The 15,939-nt window shown below is 42.8% G+C and overlaps 1 protein-coding gene across 1 annotated transcript; it reads right to left on the bottom strand.

Annotated features, from left to right (window-relative positions):
• Window positions 1-75: 75 nt before the first annotated feature.
• Mog (myelin oligodendrocyte glycoprotein) lies at window positions 76-15,143 on the bottom strand. The gene is made up of 8 exons (XM_006996054.4): window positions 14,897-15,143; window positions 12,581-12,928; window positions 6,373-6,486; window positions 4,252-4,272; window positions 3,904-3,924; window positions 1,621-1,737; window positions 1,327-1,347; window positions 76-788 (listed from the first exon to the last, which is right to left on the bottom strand). Exons 1-8 carry the CDS (start codon window positions 14,985-14,987, stop codon window positions 775-777), a joined length of 747 nt encoding a protein of 248 aa, XP_006996116.1. The 5' UTR covers window positions 14,988-15,143; the 3' UTR covers window positions 76-774.
• Window positions 15,144-15,939: the final 796 nt, after the last annotated feature.

Genomic DNA, 15,939 nt, shown 5'->3' with positions numbered 1-15,939 from the left:
TTGGTTTTTCTGAAGACTGGCCTCTGGGCTCAGGAGGTTTGAACAGGAGAGGTGAGTGGATGATGAAAGACTCAACGAGGAAAAGGAATGGAAGTGTGCACAGAGAAACTTGTATTATTAATTAGCACCTAGCTTGTTCGTGTCTGGTAGACCATCAAGTAGTAGTTGTTGATAAAACAGTGGGTATTCTGAGAGGAATGAGGACAGGAGAAAATGAGAGGCGGGAGTACAAAGGACACAGGGAAGTAGGAGGGAAAAGACAGGACACCCAGTTCTCAGCCCTTGTTCCTCAAGCTCCTCCCATCCACAGGCTGCCCGTCTCCGGGTTTGGGTTCAGGCTCCATGGTCATACACTGGCTCACTTAGCTTCCCCAGTATTGTGGGCTCTGCTGTGGTCTTGGAAGAAACATCCACCATTTGCACAGTTGATGTTCTGTAGTTTATAATGAGGTGCTGGATATCCTGTTTGACAGAATCACTCCTGCATTACTCTGGTACACAGGTGTCTTCTGATAGACGGCCTGGCCTCAGCCATGGGTACTTTCTGGAGGGAGACTGAGGCAGGAGTAAAAAGATATGGGAGGCAAAAATTAGAGGAAGGAAGGAGCTGAGGGAAGGAAAACAGTTGAAGAGAAATCAAATTCTATTTGGAATCCAGAGTGTTTCTGTAGATGTAGATTGGAAAGTGCCTATGGCAGAGAGGCCAATGAGAGACATCCCCAGCGATCTGTCTCTTGGCCTACCAGGCTCTCCTTTGCTCCAGGAGTTGATGACTCAAAAGGGGTTTCCTAGAAGAAAGACAAGATCAAAAACCTGTCAGTGGTTTCTTTCATGAAGTCATTGAACTTAGGAGACAGTCCCCAGGGGTCATGTTATCTCTGCCTCTTCCACCCCCTAGGTTGGTCTTGAAGATGAGGTTCAGGAAAACTATTATGGAGAATGTCAAAGTAGATTGCAGAAGTGGGATTCTGGCCAAGGGGCACTGAAAATGTTAAGTCAGCAGGTAAGAGTGGCTAAGCAGCCTCTCTCACTGAAAACTTGTTATTCCCTTTCCCATTCCCTCACAGGAGAGGTCCTTCCTGTCCTGTCCTTCCTGGGATTATGGTCCCTCAGTAATTAATCACCTTCCCTATGCTGGTTTTCTTGTTCAGTTTAGAAGAAAGGAGAAAGGTTGGGAATGGTGGCACATGCCTGTGACCCTAGCACTCGGTGATGGAGGCAAGAGGATTGTCCTAAGTTCAGACCAGGCTGGTCTACATAGTGAGTTCCAGAGGCACATCCTGAGACTGATCTCAAGAATGGAAAGGGGTGTTGGGGAGAACTTACTTAGCTCTTCAAGAAACTGTCCTGCAAACAAAAATGAGTAGGTGGGTGATCAGCAGGAGATTCCCCCCAATGACACCTCATATCCTCCCTAGGCAACCCTCCCCTTCCACAGGGACCCATGCACCTCATTAAGTGGTTCTCAGTTTTTCTGAGAATTCTGATGGTGAGCATGGGGACACAGGAGAAAGGCAACCCCAGCCCTGGAATGTAGAACCTTGGTTCCACTCTTTCCCATTCTGGTCTGCCTGAGTTCCCGGCTGCGTAGTGGTTCTGTTTGCTGCCCAGACACTATACCTGCTAGTCTTCTGTGCAGCCAGTTGTAGCAGATGATCAAGGCAACCAGGGGTCCAAGAACAGGCACAATAACAAACAGTGTTATCTTCCAGCAGGGCACCCTCAGGAAGTGAGGATCTGAATGGTAGAACAGAACAGAGTGTTTCCCTCTATATCGTACCCACTCTTAAACCTGAAGCCTTCAAACACCAAAGGACTCGGGACAAAGTACAGAGTCCATGAATTTGGATGAGGTACACTGTTTTTATTTTCATTAACTTCTAATTGAATTTAGCTTTTCCTTTTTAGCTGATTTTATTTAGCATACAAAATCGTGGGTTGCACGACACTGACATTGTTTATATTCAGCTACTCACTCACCCTTCCTCACCCCCATCCCTAGCATTTTTGTTTGCTTTTTCGGAGATAGGGTGTCTTGCCATGCATGGCCTTGAACTTGAGAAATCCTGCCCCAGCCTACCAGGTGCTGGGATTACAGGTCACCAACCTGGCTATCCCTAAGGTTTTCTTATAGTAAAAAGGCAAGCAGCAGGCTAGGTAGGGACGTGGTTCAGCAGAATGAGTGCTCATTCACATGTTGAGGGCCCTGGGATCAGTTCTCAAAAACGCACAGTATTAGCACTGGCTGTATGATTTCAAGATACAAAAATGGTTGAGAATTTAGACATTCAAATCTTATAAGCAAAATCCTGGGGGCTGGGAATGTAGCTCAGTTTGTAGAGCTACATTCTTGTAACTTGCCTTTCATGCACGGAACTCTGAGTTCCATCCCCAGCACAGCATGCGCTAGGCTTGGTGGCTCACACCTCTAATCCTAGAACACAGGAGGTAGAGGCAGGGGGGTCAAAATTCAAGATAATCTTTGGCTATGTAACAAATTTGAGGCCAGCCTGAAAGACATGGCAGTCTGTCTCAAAATAAGTGAATGGGGTCAGCAGGATGGCTTAGTTGGTAGAGGCACTTGCTGCTAAGCCTGAAGACCTGAGTTTGATCCCCAGAACCCACATGATGGAAGGAAAGAACCATGTCTTCCAGATTGTCCTCTGACCTATGTTAGCACCTGCCCACACTCACCCACTCACCCCTACACACACGCACACGCACATTAAAAAATAACTGTATTTTTCTTTGGATGTTCAAAGGCTACATGTGTGTCAAAGACTACGTGTGTGATACCCACGCACTAGCCCACTGTCAGATGCTAGGGTGGGGCCCTCTGTGACAGATGCCAGAAGAATTGAACAGGGTTACCCTTGGCCTCAGAAAGAAAGGTTGTTTAGTAAGATTGCTCAGAGCAGAAATTTTCTGTGCTCTGCTTAGTGCTGTTTTCTAATTTGTATGGAATTTATTCAACAAACATTTGGGTACTCTTCTCTTGTTGGTGTTGTCCTTAGGAACTATGCAATCTGAAGTAAAGAAAATGCAAAGACGATTCTTGAGGGATTAATATTCTAGTTGGTGCATATGCATTTACCTGCACTTGGGAGGTGAAGGCAGAGGGATCAGAAGCCTAAGGCCATCCTTCATGACATAGAGAGTTTGAGGCCAGCCTGAGCCACATGAGCCCTTACTCAGAAAAGGTACAAGTGTGGCTTTACTTTTTCCTTAGAGAAGCCTTCTCTGATAAACTGTGTGCTTGGGTTGTACTCATGAAAACTAACTATGCCATATAAGTGTAGTAGATGACTTTTTAAAAATATAATTTTCTGGGTATGGCAGCATATGTCCCAACACTGGGGAGGCAGAGGCAGGTAAATCTCTGTGAGTTCAAGACCAACCTGATCTACATAGTAAATTTCAGGTTAGCCAGGGTTACATAGTAACGCCATGTTTCAAAAAAATCTTTTTTTTTTTTTTTTATTTATGAATGTATGCCCTGTGCATACAGATGTCTGCTGTGGGTCAGGAAACAGAACTTAGGTCCTCTAAAGGAGCAGCAAGTGCTTTTAACTGCTGAGCCATGTCTTTAGTTCCAGTAGTTGCATCTTGTTAAAGTATATATATATTTTTTCCAACTAGGCAACCAAGTTTATGTGCAAAGGATCTGTTTACCTACCTTTTATAATTCACAAGATGAAAACATATAAGAAATTTATATTTGTGCAATTTAGTGTAGTGCCTGACACTAGAATGTGATACATAAGCTTTTGCTATATTCCTACAGACTTTAAATGCAAAGAATAAAGGTGGAGGGACCTACCTAAGAGCCACTGGTCCTAGTTCCCCAGGCCACAAGTGAAATCCCACAGTGACTTGGGAGGGTTGGGATATGTCTGAACTTACCAAAAGTCCGATGTAGATTCTCTGAAAGAGGAACAGATGAAAATGGATTCAGTTGGGCACTGAGAGGGGATCCTCTCCCTGGACCTATTTAAATCTCTTAAAGCTGGTTCTAGTCCTACACAAAATAAAGCAAGCTATAGGATTTTATATCTACACTGGCTGAACTCAGGTGAAACAATAAGATTTCTAATTTTTAGTTGCTTATAGTTTTAAATACCGACATTCCCAACTGAAGGGATCACAAAGCACTGTGAGGAGAGCCAGAAATGGTCTGAAGAAAGGGGCATTTTGGTTAAGCTAAAAGACTAGACAGGAGGAATTAGGGAAGGGAGGGTGCCTGGAACTCACCGACTTCTGCTCGAAGTTTTCCTAAAATAGAAAAAGGCAACTTTTTAGTTCCCCAGTCTGCTACTGTATGAGGACCCTTCTGCACCCAGCACCTTGGACCTTTGTGTGGGCAACTTCATGATAGCTTGTATCTTAGGAGAGTGGGAAGAGCTCTAGATAAAAGCAAGAATTCAGGCTCTTTCTGTGGGTGTTGTCTGAATTAAATAAGGAAATAAAGAAAACCTGAGCCTGGATGTGAGGGCAATCCGGCTGTGGTGTCGATCATCCCAGTGATTGCCACGGTTGATTGTGCTCCCTTCTTTTCTTACAACTCCCCATGTGTCCCTCCCAAAACTGCTTGTTTGACTAGAGAGAATTAATTGTCTTCTAGAAGAGCAGGGCCTACTGGCCTTTGGTCAAAGGTATAGAAATAGCTGCACTTCATAGCTAGAACCTCCAAAAACTTTTAAGAATGCAAAAGTCTTCAGGACTGTCTCTCAGGAGCCAACAATACTCAAACCACTCAATCATGTTTGGTTTTATTTTTAATTCTCCCCCTCCCCTCTGTGTGTGCACGCGCATGTGTGCATGCCCTGAAATCCAGAAAAGGTTGTCAGATCTCCTGAAGTTATGGGTAGTTGTGAGCTGCCTGACGTATGTGCTAGGGATGGAACTCGAGTCCTCTGTAAGAGCCGTACAAGCTCTTAGCCCTTAAGCTGTCTTTCTAGTCCTATATCATAAGGCTTTATTACTTCTTCTATCACACCTTGCTCAGTTCACATGGCCAAATAGATCACTATTTTGTAGTTAGAAAGCCATACCCCACTTGAAGGAAGAGCTAGACATTTAGTGAGGTACTACTTTATGATTGCATCTACATCAGGCACTTTCCATGACATTATCCTCCTGTAAACTTCCCACAGTTTAAGAGGGAAAATGCTATCCCTGCTTGGTGACTTGGAGAACCTAAGAATTTTCCTCAAAGTTTGGTATCTACAATAGAGTCAGATCCTAGGCTGCCTGGTCTTGTTCTATTCAGCCACAACGGCAGAGGGCCTTTTCCTTGCCAAGGAGCAAGTAACCAAACATTTGGGATGAGTTTAAGGTGAAAGAAGAGACATCACTGTGGTGTTGGGGATGTAGAACAGCATGGAGCACTTGTCTATTGTGCACAAGGCAGGGCCATTGTTGATCTGGTACCTGTCCCCTCTCCATGGCCCAAACACTCCTTGCTGCCTTATCCTCTTATTAACAGAGGAGGTGGAAACACATGACCTGTGCTATGGTACTGGGAAGTACACAGTCTAAGAAGATTCTGACTGGAGGTTCTGGGCACAAAAGAACTTCATCAACAGCTGAACTTGTGTCCACAGTTGAATGGAAAACACAAGGAGAACATTCTATATGGTGAAGACTTCCATTTCAGAATCCTTATGTGAAGTAATGGGGCTGGAGACATGGCTCAAGGGTGAAGAATGCTTGCAGCTCTTGCAACCCGGGATTCAGTTCCTAGTACCCAAGTAGAGCATCTTACAACCAACTATAATTCCAGTTCCAGGAACTCTGACACCTTCTGGCCTCTTAGAGCACCTATACATATGTGTGCACATACGGACAAGCAAGCACACACAAATAAAAATAAATTTGAAAGTTTAAATTTCCATTTTATTTTATTTTTAATTTTGTATAGGTGTGTATATCTCCATGTAGGTATATGCACGTGAGTGCAGATGCCCAAGGAGGCCAGATATGTTAGGTCCCATGGAGTTAGAGTTACAGATGGTTGTGAGCTTTATGGTGTGGATACTGAGTCCTCTAGAAGAAGAGCAATTGTTCTTAACCACTGAGCCATCTCCCCAGCCCTTTGAAGAGACTACTCTCCCAGTTTCATGAGGTTGTTAAGGACAATGGAGGGCTGAGCTCTACTGCCTGTAACATGCCATTTGAGCAAGTCACTGAACCACCCCTGGATTCAATTTCTTCCTCTGCAATGAAGCTGTTACATGTCAGTCTTACTTTTCAGGGTCCTATCTGAAAGTGTTCAGTGAAACTTGTTATGTAGTCCTGAACTCAGAAACCTTAAAAATGAACTATCCCTTAAGGACAGGAAAGGATCCTGACAAACCCAATCACTGCTCATACCTCTCAGTCTGTGCTGCAGAAAGAGGAAGACCAGGCCTACAGAGATCTGCAGCAGGAGTGCAGGCAGAAGTGCGATGAGGACCAAAACCCCAGGGTTGATCCAGTAGAAGGGATCTGAAAGGCAGAAGGGACATCACCCAGCTTGCTTCCCCATCACCCTGTACAGAGCCTGTGCTGCAGTGAGTTGGGTTGAATAAAGGAATAAACCTTAAGATTTACAACATAAAAATTGTAGGCAGATTTTTTCTGTCCCTCCTGCCAGCTCCCAAATCATGAAATGGAGACATTATTAATTTTGAAAGCTTGGCCAATAGCTTGGGCTTGTTTCTAACTAGCTCTTATAACTTAAATTAAACCATTTGTATTAATTTACTTTTGGCCTTATGGCTTTATTGCCTTTACTCTGTACTGCCCATGCTGTTTTCATGCTTCCTCTGTCTCTGGCTCAAGATGCTCCACATCTCTGCCCTTCTTCTTAGTGTACTCTCTGCCCCCAAAATCTTGCCTAGCTATTGGCCATTCAGCTTTTTATTAAACCAATCCAAGTGACAAATCTTCACAGTGTATCAAAAGATTATTCCACAACACTCCCCCTTTTCGTCTAAATATAAAGGAAAGGTTTTTAACTCTAACATCATAAAACTATAAGCAATAAGAGCAATTATCAGGTAGGAATTACATTTACAATATCCAGTCCATATGTATTTGGCATATTTTGAGAAAATACTCTATTATTTATTCTATCTTGATGAGTCCAAAGCTCTGATTTAATCTACCTTCTGTCATAACCAAGGAAAACTATAACTGACTATCTAGTCTTTAACTCCATCAAAGAACCCCAGAAGGATATAATATTACCTTAGTAAACAGGAAGTGTAGAGCAAGCAACATCCAAAACGAAAAATGACAGAAACACTAGGGCATCCATCTTCGGCCTACAGGCCTAGAATATCAACCAGACTTTTTTATGAAGCAGGAATTTTTGAAGGACTGTCCTACCCTGTCTTGGCAAAGTTCAGCAGTTGCTTTTCTTACACTGGGGGAGAGGTTATGCTTTTGTTTCCACAGGAAATGAAAGCTGTGGATTCCTTACAGATAAATAAAGATCAGATTTGACCAAGGGAGACCTCCTGAGTATCTTGGCTCCGGACATGGGGGAGGAAGCCAAAAAAGACTACAGTAAAGGTGCCATGTAAGCTGATCCCTTGACATGGGAACAGCTCTGAGATGAGATGAGACATGATAAATCCTGTTGGATACAGAATCCTCATGATATTATTACATGCCATCCTTTCATATAGCATGGATAAAGATTTATATTACAGTTTGATTACACAGTCCAAATGGACTTATAAAGTTGACATATGCCTTTTACCTGCTCAAACATAAAACAAAAAAAATCATCTTTAACTGGCTTGTGTACAACATATAGTCCATACTTGTGTTAATGCAGATATGTATGTTACCTTTGAAAGTTTATGTGTTTTCAGAGCAAGGGGACCAGACACCAATGAAAATAGGTAGCCCAGGTGATCCAGCCTCTCAGAATATCTCTGTTGTAGTTTCCTCAGAGTTCTACATACAGAATAGCTTCAAGGCTGCTGGCTGAGATAGTCCAGCCTCACAGACTATTCTAGCTAGGACTTGACTATTATCCTAATTTTCTCAGGGTCCCCCAAAGATTCCAGCAACCCCAGACAACAAGAAGCAGTTTAGAGAACATAACACTCACATTCCCAAGAGTTGGGGTGGATGGTTTTTGATCATTTGTTGGGTTATGGATGTTTGTATTGATTAGGGGGGTTGGTCACAACTTGTTATTGGTCATGGCCAGGGAAGATTCTAAACAAAAGAAATTAGATTCAGGGATCTCGTTCTCAAAAGAAAAAGGGAGACATAGAAATGATAGGATAAAATGGTAGATTATTGAATCTACTTTTAAACTAAAAAAGCAACTACTAGTCTTAAATATTTTACATTGGTATGAATTTTTATATATTGATACAAATCTAATGTTATTTTTGTTATACTGTATATATGCTTCTATTCTTATTTAAGATATTTTTGTAGTTCATGTGTTTCCATTAGTTTGGCTATTTGTCTCTGTGCTTTATCCAACCTTGGTCTCAACAATGAACCAATGACTGGGGGGCCTCCAACTGGATCAGGCCCTCTGAATAGGTGACACAGTTGATTGTCTTGATCTGTTTGGGAGGCATCTAGGCAGTAGGACCAGGTCCTGTGCTCAGTGCATGAGTTGGCTGTTTAAAACCTGGGACTTATGCAGGGACACTTGGCTCAACCTGGGAGGAGGGGACTGGACCTGCCTGGACTGAGTCTACCAGGTTGATCTCAATCCTCAGGGGAGTCTTTGCCCTGGAGGAAATGGGAATGGGGAGTGGGCTGGGGGGAAGGGGAAGGTGGTAGGAGGGGGGAGAACAAGGGAATCCGTGGCTGATATATAGAATTAAATTATATTGTAAAATAAAATAATAAAAAAAAGAAAAAAGAAAAAAGATATTTTTGTATATTGATACAAATTTTAAGGTTATTTTTGTTAGAGCATACTGTACATACATTTCTACTCTTGTTTAAGGTATTGTACCTATGCAGCTCATTTAACAATGTAATGTCAATTTCTAGTCCTTGAAAGTTATTACAAACTATTTAGGATAATAAAGAAATGCAGGTTAATAGTTAGTCACCTATAATAATCAAACTTGTAGTCATATCAAGTATGTTTTCACAGTCAAACAGAGATATATTTTAGATAGACAGATGGTCTTCAAACACTTCCAAGACCTGTAGAATATAGCATTTAAAATGTTTTGTTAACATAGGACTTTTCTTGACAATGAGACACGTCTGCTCCTAGCAGCACCAATTTACTTCAGATGAGCACCAAAAAAACTCCATATAGAGTTTACTTTTAATGTGGCAAAACTAGCCATTTGGGCGAGAAACTTCCCTTGTCTTGATTGCTTACAGTATGCTTTCCAAATTGGACAAGCAGGACACAAAGAAAAAAGACTGCTGAACTTCAAGACAAGGTGAGACAGTCCTTCAAAATTTCTGCTTCACAGAAAAGTCTGTCAGATATTCTAGGCCTGTAGGCTGAACATGGATGTCCCAACATTTCAGAGGAACCTTGGGGTGACTGTCCAGGCAGCCAGATGTCTCTGTCACTTCTTAGTTTTGGAAGTGGCTTGCAATGCACTTCCTGTTTACTCAAATAATATTATATCCTTCTGGGGTCTTTGATGGAATTGAAGATTAGATAGTTATAGTTTTCCTTAGTTATGATAGAAAGTAAATTAGGTACAAAACTTTGGACTCATCAAGAAAGGATAGATAATGGAGTATTTTCTCTAAATTTACCAAATACAAATGGACTGGACATTGTAATATAATTCTTACTTGATAATTGTTCTTATTGTTTCTTTTGTTAAAATTAATACCTTTCCTTTCTATTTAAACAATACCTAATAATTGTTCTTATTGTATACAGTTTTACTATGTCAGAGTCAAAACCTTTCCTTTTTACTTAGACAAAAAAGGGGAAATGTGGAATAATCTTTTTATACACTGTAAAGGTGTGTGTCTCTGATTGGTTTAATAAAAAGGTAGGCAGGATTTCCAGGCACAGAGGACACTGGGAAGAACAAGGGTGGAGCTGTCAAGCAGACAAAGAGGAAGCAGCATGGGCAGTACAGAGTAAAGGTGATAAAGCCACGAGACAGAGAGTAGATTGATAAAAATGGGTTAATTTAAGTTATAAGAGCTAGTTAGTAACAAGCTAAGCTATCAACCGAGCTTTTGTAATTAGTGATATGTCACTATGTCATTATAGGGGAGCTGGCAGTCCTGATGAAAAGGTCTGACTACACAAAATGCTGACACATCCAGGCATGGTGCCATGAGCCTGTAAACCCAGCATTCAGGAGCCTGAAGCAGGAGGATTGCTGCAAGTCACAGGCCAGCCTGTATGACCTGTCTCAAAACAAAAAACAAAACCCAAAACAAACAAACAAAAAAACAAACCATAGACTGGAGAAACAAGTTTGGCCTTATTTTGATGGTAAAGTGGGCTTGTTTCTAGTGAGGGATAATGTGGCCATTGGTTTTGTTTTGTTTTTAAACCAGGGCAAGTCTGCTCTTGAGGTCCCCTTGCCCTCCAGCCTCTAGCCCCCAAATGCTGGGATTACAGGCCTGTGCTGCTACTCTCCAAATCTTATTCAGTGTCGTGAATGAAACTCCACCCCTTCCCCTCTCTCTCAGACAAGCAAAACCGGAGATGACTGGAGGGATTTGGAATGTGGAGATCCCTCAAAGAAAAGCATTCTCCCTTGTTTAGTGTGTTCTGCCCCCTCCTCCATTTTTCTTTCTTGTAACGTGCAGGGCCTCAGTGAGTGTGCTGGAGTTGGCAGTTGAACTGGGAATTTGCTGAGCAGAAAGAGGGAAAATCTGTATTCTGAAGTTCTGACCCTCCGCTTCTTTGTGAGTAAAAATTCCCCAGCAAAAACAGCTGTCTGAGAACATTCTGTGGCGCACAGCTATTTTCATGTCCCTGCAAGCTGTCTCTAGAAATAGCGCTTTGTTACTGGGCATACAATGCATCTTCTGGTCTCAGCCTGGCAACAGTCACCCCCACCTCAGATACAAAAACGATGGATTGTGTGATGCTCATGCTGCAGGTGGTGAGGAGGAAGGGGCAGGATCAGAGGCTCAGCTCAGAACACTTTTGTTCTTCAACTACATAGCAATTAACTTTCAAAGCTCCCTCTTGTCTATTTTTCCTATCACACTTTTAACTATTCTGAGGCAGGACAAATAATAATAACTCCAAAATCAGCTATCACACAAAGCATACTGAAAATGAAGTCATGAAAATGAAGCAGTGATGCTAAAACTATAGGTCTCCCCGACCTATGTGTGTGCTTAATTTTTATTTTATTTTTATTTATGTGTATATTTGTGTGGGGGTATGTGTGGGTGCCTTTGGGGGCCAGAGGAAGGTATCCGATCTCCCAGAGCTAGAGTTATATGGGTACTGGGAACCAAACTCTGGTCCTCTGCAAGAGCAGAAAAAGCTCTTAACCACTGAGTCATCTCTCCAGCCTTTTTTGTTTTGTTTTGTTTGAGACAGTCTCTTATAACATAGGCTGGTGTATGGCTTTTCTTTGTCCTGACTTTAACTTCTAAGTGCTGGGATTAAAGGCTTCAGGTTCTAAGATCCGTTTATGCAGTGCTGGGAATTGAACCAGTGTCTACTTGCATTCTAGGCAAACACTCTACTAACTGAATTATCCCTGCCATATATTTAACACACAAACACACACACACACACACACACACACACACACACACACACACACACACGAATTATATACCTGTCATATAATACACACATATATGCATATATATACATATACATATATACTATGTATATATGTATATATGTGTGTGTACATGTATGTAAATACACTCAAACACAGGGACATGTTTTTTTCCCCTAGATTCTATGGCTTGCTTATGTCACTCAACAAGTTCTCATGGGAAGCACCCAAGCTATCTGGTATGACTCTAAAACAATCATTTTAAGCTGAGCATGGTGACTCATGCTTTTAGTCCCAGCACACCAGAGGCTGTGGATGGAGGACTGCCCAAGTTATATATATAAAAGCTAGCTGTGGTAGCACATGCCTTTAATCTCAGCTCTTAGTGCTTAGAAGGCAGAGACGGAAGAACTACTGTGAATTCCAGGCCAGCCAGGGTTACATATTGAAAAGCCATCATTAAAGGAAGACAAACAAGCAAGCAAGCAAACAAACAAAAAACCAAACCAAACCAAAACTGAAGTGCAAAATCATTTGTCTATCTTAGATACCATCTCTTATTTAATGTTGTTTTCTTATCCATGAACACTGACTTTGATTCCAGTTTCTTTCCCATTTCAAATAACAAAATAACCAACAGCCACAGCATAGAAGTCCCTGTTTACTGTAACTGATCTCAGAAGTGACATGTTTGGGTTGAAAGACCTTAGCTGAATGGCTGAAGGCTGATGGTGAGGTCAACTCCTCCACAGGTCATACTGTGTAATGAATATGGGAATCATGAGAAGGATATTTAGATCATTAAGTTAAGAAGCCTAAGGGAGGGATTGTAGGGGAGAATAGAAATTATTCATCCACCTTGGCAAACTCACCTTCCACTTTCAACTCCATTGCTGCCTCCTCTTGGTAAGAGTGATCTCTGAAGAAGCAGGTGAAGCCTCCTTCATCTGAGAACCTCACGTTCTGAATCCTGAGGGTAACCTTTCCCTCACCGATACTGTCTTTCAGAAGCTCTGTGCGTCCCCGATATTCAGGTGCCTGCTCTGCATCTTGGTCTTTGCCATTTCGGTAGAGATGAACCACTCTAGAGAAGGGAGGACGGTACCACCCCACCTCCATGCCCGAGGCATTCTTCCCAGGAGATATTCGGCATGGCAGTTCTGCTTCATCCCCAACTAAAGCCCGGATGGGATGCCCTGGTCCTACCACTCTGAACTGTCCTGTCCAAGACACCAAAGAAAACAAACCAAGAGTCAGATGTGACAAGTTCATCATAGGAAACCTACTTCAAAAAAAGAGTAAGAGAGAGGAAAATCAATTTTTAATTTTTATTTTATTTATTTTTGAGTCAGGGTCTCACTATATAGCCTTGGCTGACCTGGAACTCAGAGATCTGCCTGCCTCTGCCTCCCAAGTGCTGGGATCAAAGTTGTATATATATATATATATATATATATTGTGTGTGTGTGTGTGTGTGTGTGTGTGTGTGTGTGTGTGTGTGTGTATTTGTCTACATCAGCACTCATAAGAGTGCAGGTGCCCTCAGAGGCCAGAGGCATTTGGTCCCCCTGGATCTGTAGTTTCGGGGTGTTGTGAGCAACCCCATGGATGTGGGTATTGGTAACCAAAATCCAGTCTTTTGTAAGGGAAGTACATACTCTTTACTACAGAACCATCTTTTCCAGCCCCTACTTACTAATTTTGAGACATGGTCTTGCTCGAGCTGGCCTTGAACTCACAACAATCCTCCTGTCTCAACTTTTCAAGTGCTGGAATTATGAGCATGTGCCACCATGCTTGGTTTAGGACAATCAATTTTTTTCTTTTAAGGATTTTGTGTCTGTGCCAGTGTGGATGAATGTGTGACTGCCCTTGGAATCGAGAAGAGGTTACAGGTAGTTATGAGCTTCCCCATAGATATTGGTGCTGAGAACCCAACCTTGGATCTTCTGCAAGAGCAGCAAGCATGCTTAGCTTCTGAGGCATCTCTTCATCTCCCCATTTTTGAGACATGGCACTTGAAGCTCAAGCAGGCCTTAGTCTTTCATGTAGCTGGGGGTGACTTGAATTTCTTCTGGTCCTTCTGCTTCCATTTCACAAATGCTGGGATTGCAGGGGCTCAGCATCACACCGGGTTGAGGAGTTTTAAATGGAATTCAAGAGCCTCAGCAAGCCTCGTTTTTAAACTTTGAACATATACAAAGTAAGCAGTCTCTAGTTAAAGATATGTTCTGAATGTCTAGCATAGAATGTTCCAACATGAAATCGTCTGGACAATGGCTTCCACTTCTCTGCCAGCTGTGTTCATCTGACTCTTCAGCTCTGATTCTCGCCTCCACCTTGGAATGTGACCTGCTCCTCCTAAGTGCTTCCCAGTTTTCTGTCCTCACATTCTTGTTCCCTGTGAAGTCACGCACTCTGGAAATAACTGCGTCATTCTACAGCCTCGCCCCAGCTCTGGATCCTTCTTTGAACATCTTCCCAGTGAGATTCAGCTACTGGCAAGAAAGTGGGGTTCTTCCTTAGAGCAGGGTGTCCTTAGGAGGTGCATGGGCTAGGCCTCCATCAATCATATGGGTCCCTGAGGTAGGACTCTGTCTTCTGTGTTTTTATTTCTCCCCCTAGTTGGGGAACAGGAACCTGTATACAAACTTATTACTGCCTGATTCTGTCTCAAACATAATGAGATGCTATAACTGAAATATTTAAAAAAATTATTTTATCATTCAGGTTATCAGGCCTAGAGGCAAGGACCTTTACCCAGTGCGCCACCCCCCTGACCCTCAACAAACATTCATTGAGATTTACTACAAACAGGCACTGCAGTGATGTACAAAAGACTTTCTCGCATTTGAAACTCTGACGGCGACTCCAAGAATTTAGTTTTTTCTCCTTTGAAAGGTGAAAAACCAAAATGAGGTTTGGCTGGGGGATAAAGCTCAGTAGTAAAGTATGAACTGAGCTTGTACAAGGCCCCCAGTTTGATTCCCAGCACTGTATGAATGGGAGAAAGTTTGAATTGGATTCCACAAGAAGTTAGGAAGGTTTCTAAGGAGGGAAACCATGCCAGTAGACTTAAGTGCAGATAAGAAACTCATATAGACATTTGAGAATGATTAAAGGCGGTAAGCCCAGAACACCTCCTTTCTGTTCTTAGGTCTATGTAGGGCTGGAATTAGCATGCTTACCTGCATAGCTGGATGCCAGCTGGAGGAGGAGGAGCAGGGAGAGGAGGCAGCTGGATAGAGAAAAGCTCCACAAGCTGGCCATCATCTTCATGGTTACTGGGGACAGAGTCCCTGGCAGCAGGGTCAGGCCACGCTGAAGCCCTCAGGCTGCATGTCTCCTACTCCAAGAAGCCTGATGGGAGCCTCTGGGAGGGCACTACTGCCCAGGCCCTACCTCCATCCAGGCATTACACAGCTGTGCCCAGAGGAATGGCCCCACGTCACCCCTGACAGACATTTGCACAAAAGGACTACAGATCCATTGATGACCAGGGTTTGCCTCCACACCCCCCTCACAGCACTGGAGCAGTGGCTGACTGGTACTGGGCCATTTCCCTTTTCCCCTCCCTAGATCCAGGCTTGGGAAGGGCATGTAGTGGGTGTTCAGTGGTGATCAGAAGGACTTGTTTGTGGAGTTTGTAAGGCTTCTCTAATTCCTCTTGCTACCAAGAACTATCTGGGGGAGAGTGATTAGTGAAGGTTTTTTAAAAATAATAAAAAACAAACATTCAGCCTTGACTTGCTGTGTCAGTTGTCTTTGTGTGTGTGTGGCAGTATCATACATACCAGCTTGTCCACCTTGCCTAGTCCCCTCTTCCTCTTCCCCAACCCCCACTCTGAGACAAGGTCTCCCTATGGTTGGCTGCCCTGGAACTTGACATGTAGACCAGGCTGGCCTTGAACTCACAGAGATCCACCTGCCTCTGTGTCTTAAGTGCTGGGATTAAAAGTGTGCACACTTGTTATGTAGAACTGAATAGTATTGTAAAATAAAACAAATAAATAAAAAAAAGTGTGCACACCATGCGCAGCCTCTTCTTTTTGCATATATTTGTTAATTGTGATATGAATGTATATGTTACTTGTTCAAAGGTGTGTGCATACATGTGGAGGCTAGAGGTTGACATCAGATGTTTTCAACCATTCTCCACTTTATTTACAGAGATATGTCTCTCATTGAAGCACCTCCTGAGCTGGGATTATAGGTGGGCCCTCATAACTGC

Source organism: Peromyscus maniculatus, chromosome 21 (assembly GCF_049852395.1).
Source record: "Peromyscus maniculatus bairdii isolate BWxNUB_F1_BW_parent chromosome 21, HU_Pman_BW_mat_3.1, whole genome shotgun sequence".
Lineage (NCBI taxonomy): Eukaryota > Metazoa > Chordata > Mammalia > Rodentia > Cricetidae > Peromyscus > Peromyscus maniculatus.
The sequence above is the reverse complement of the archived record's forward strand: the minus strand, read 5'-3'. Positions and strand labels throughout refer to the sequence as shown.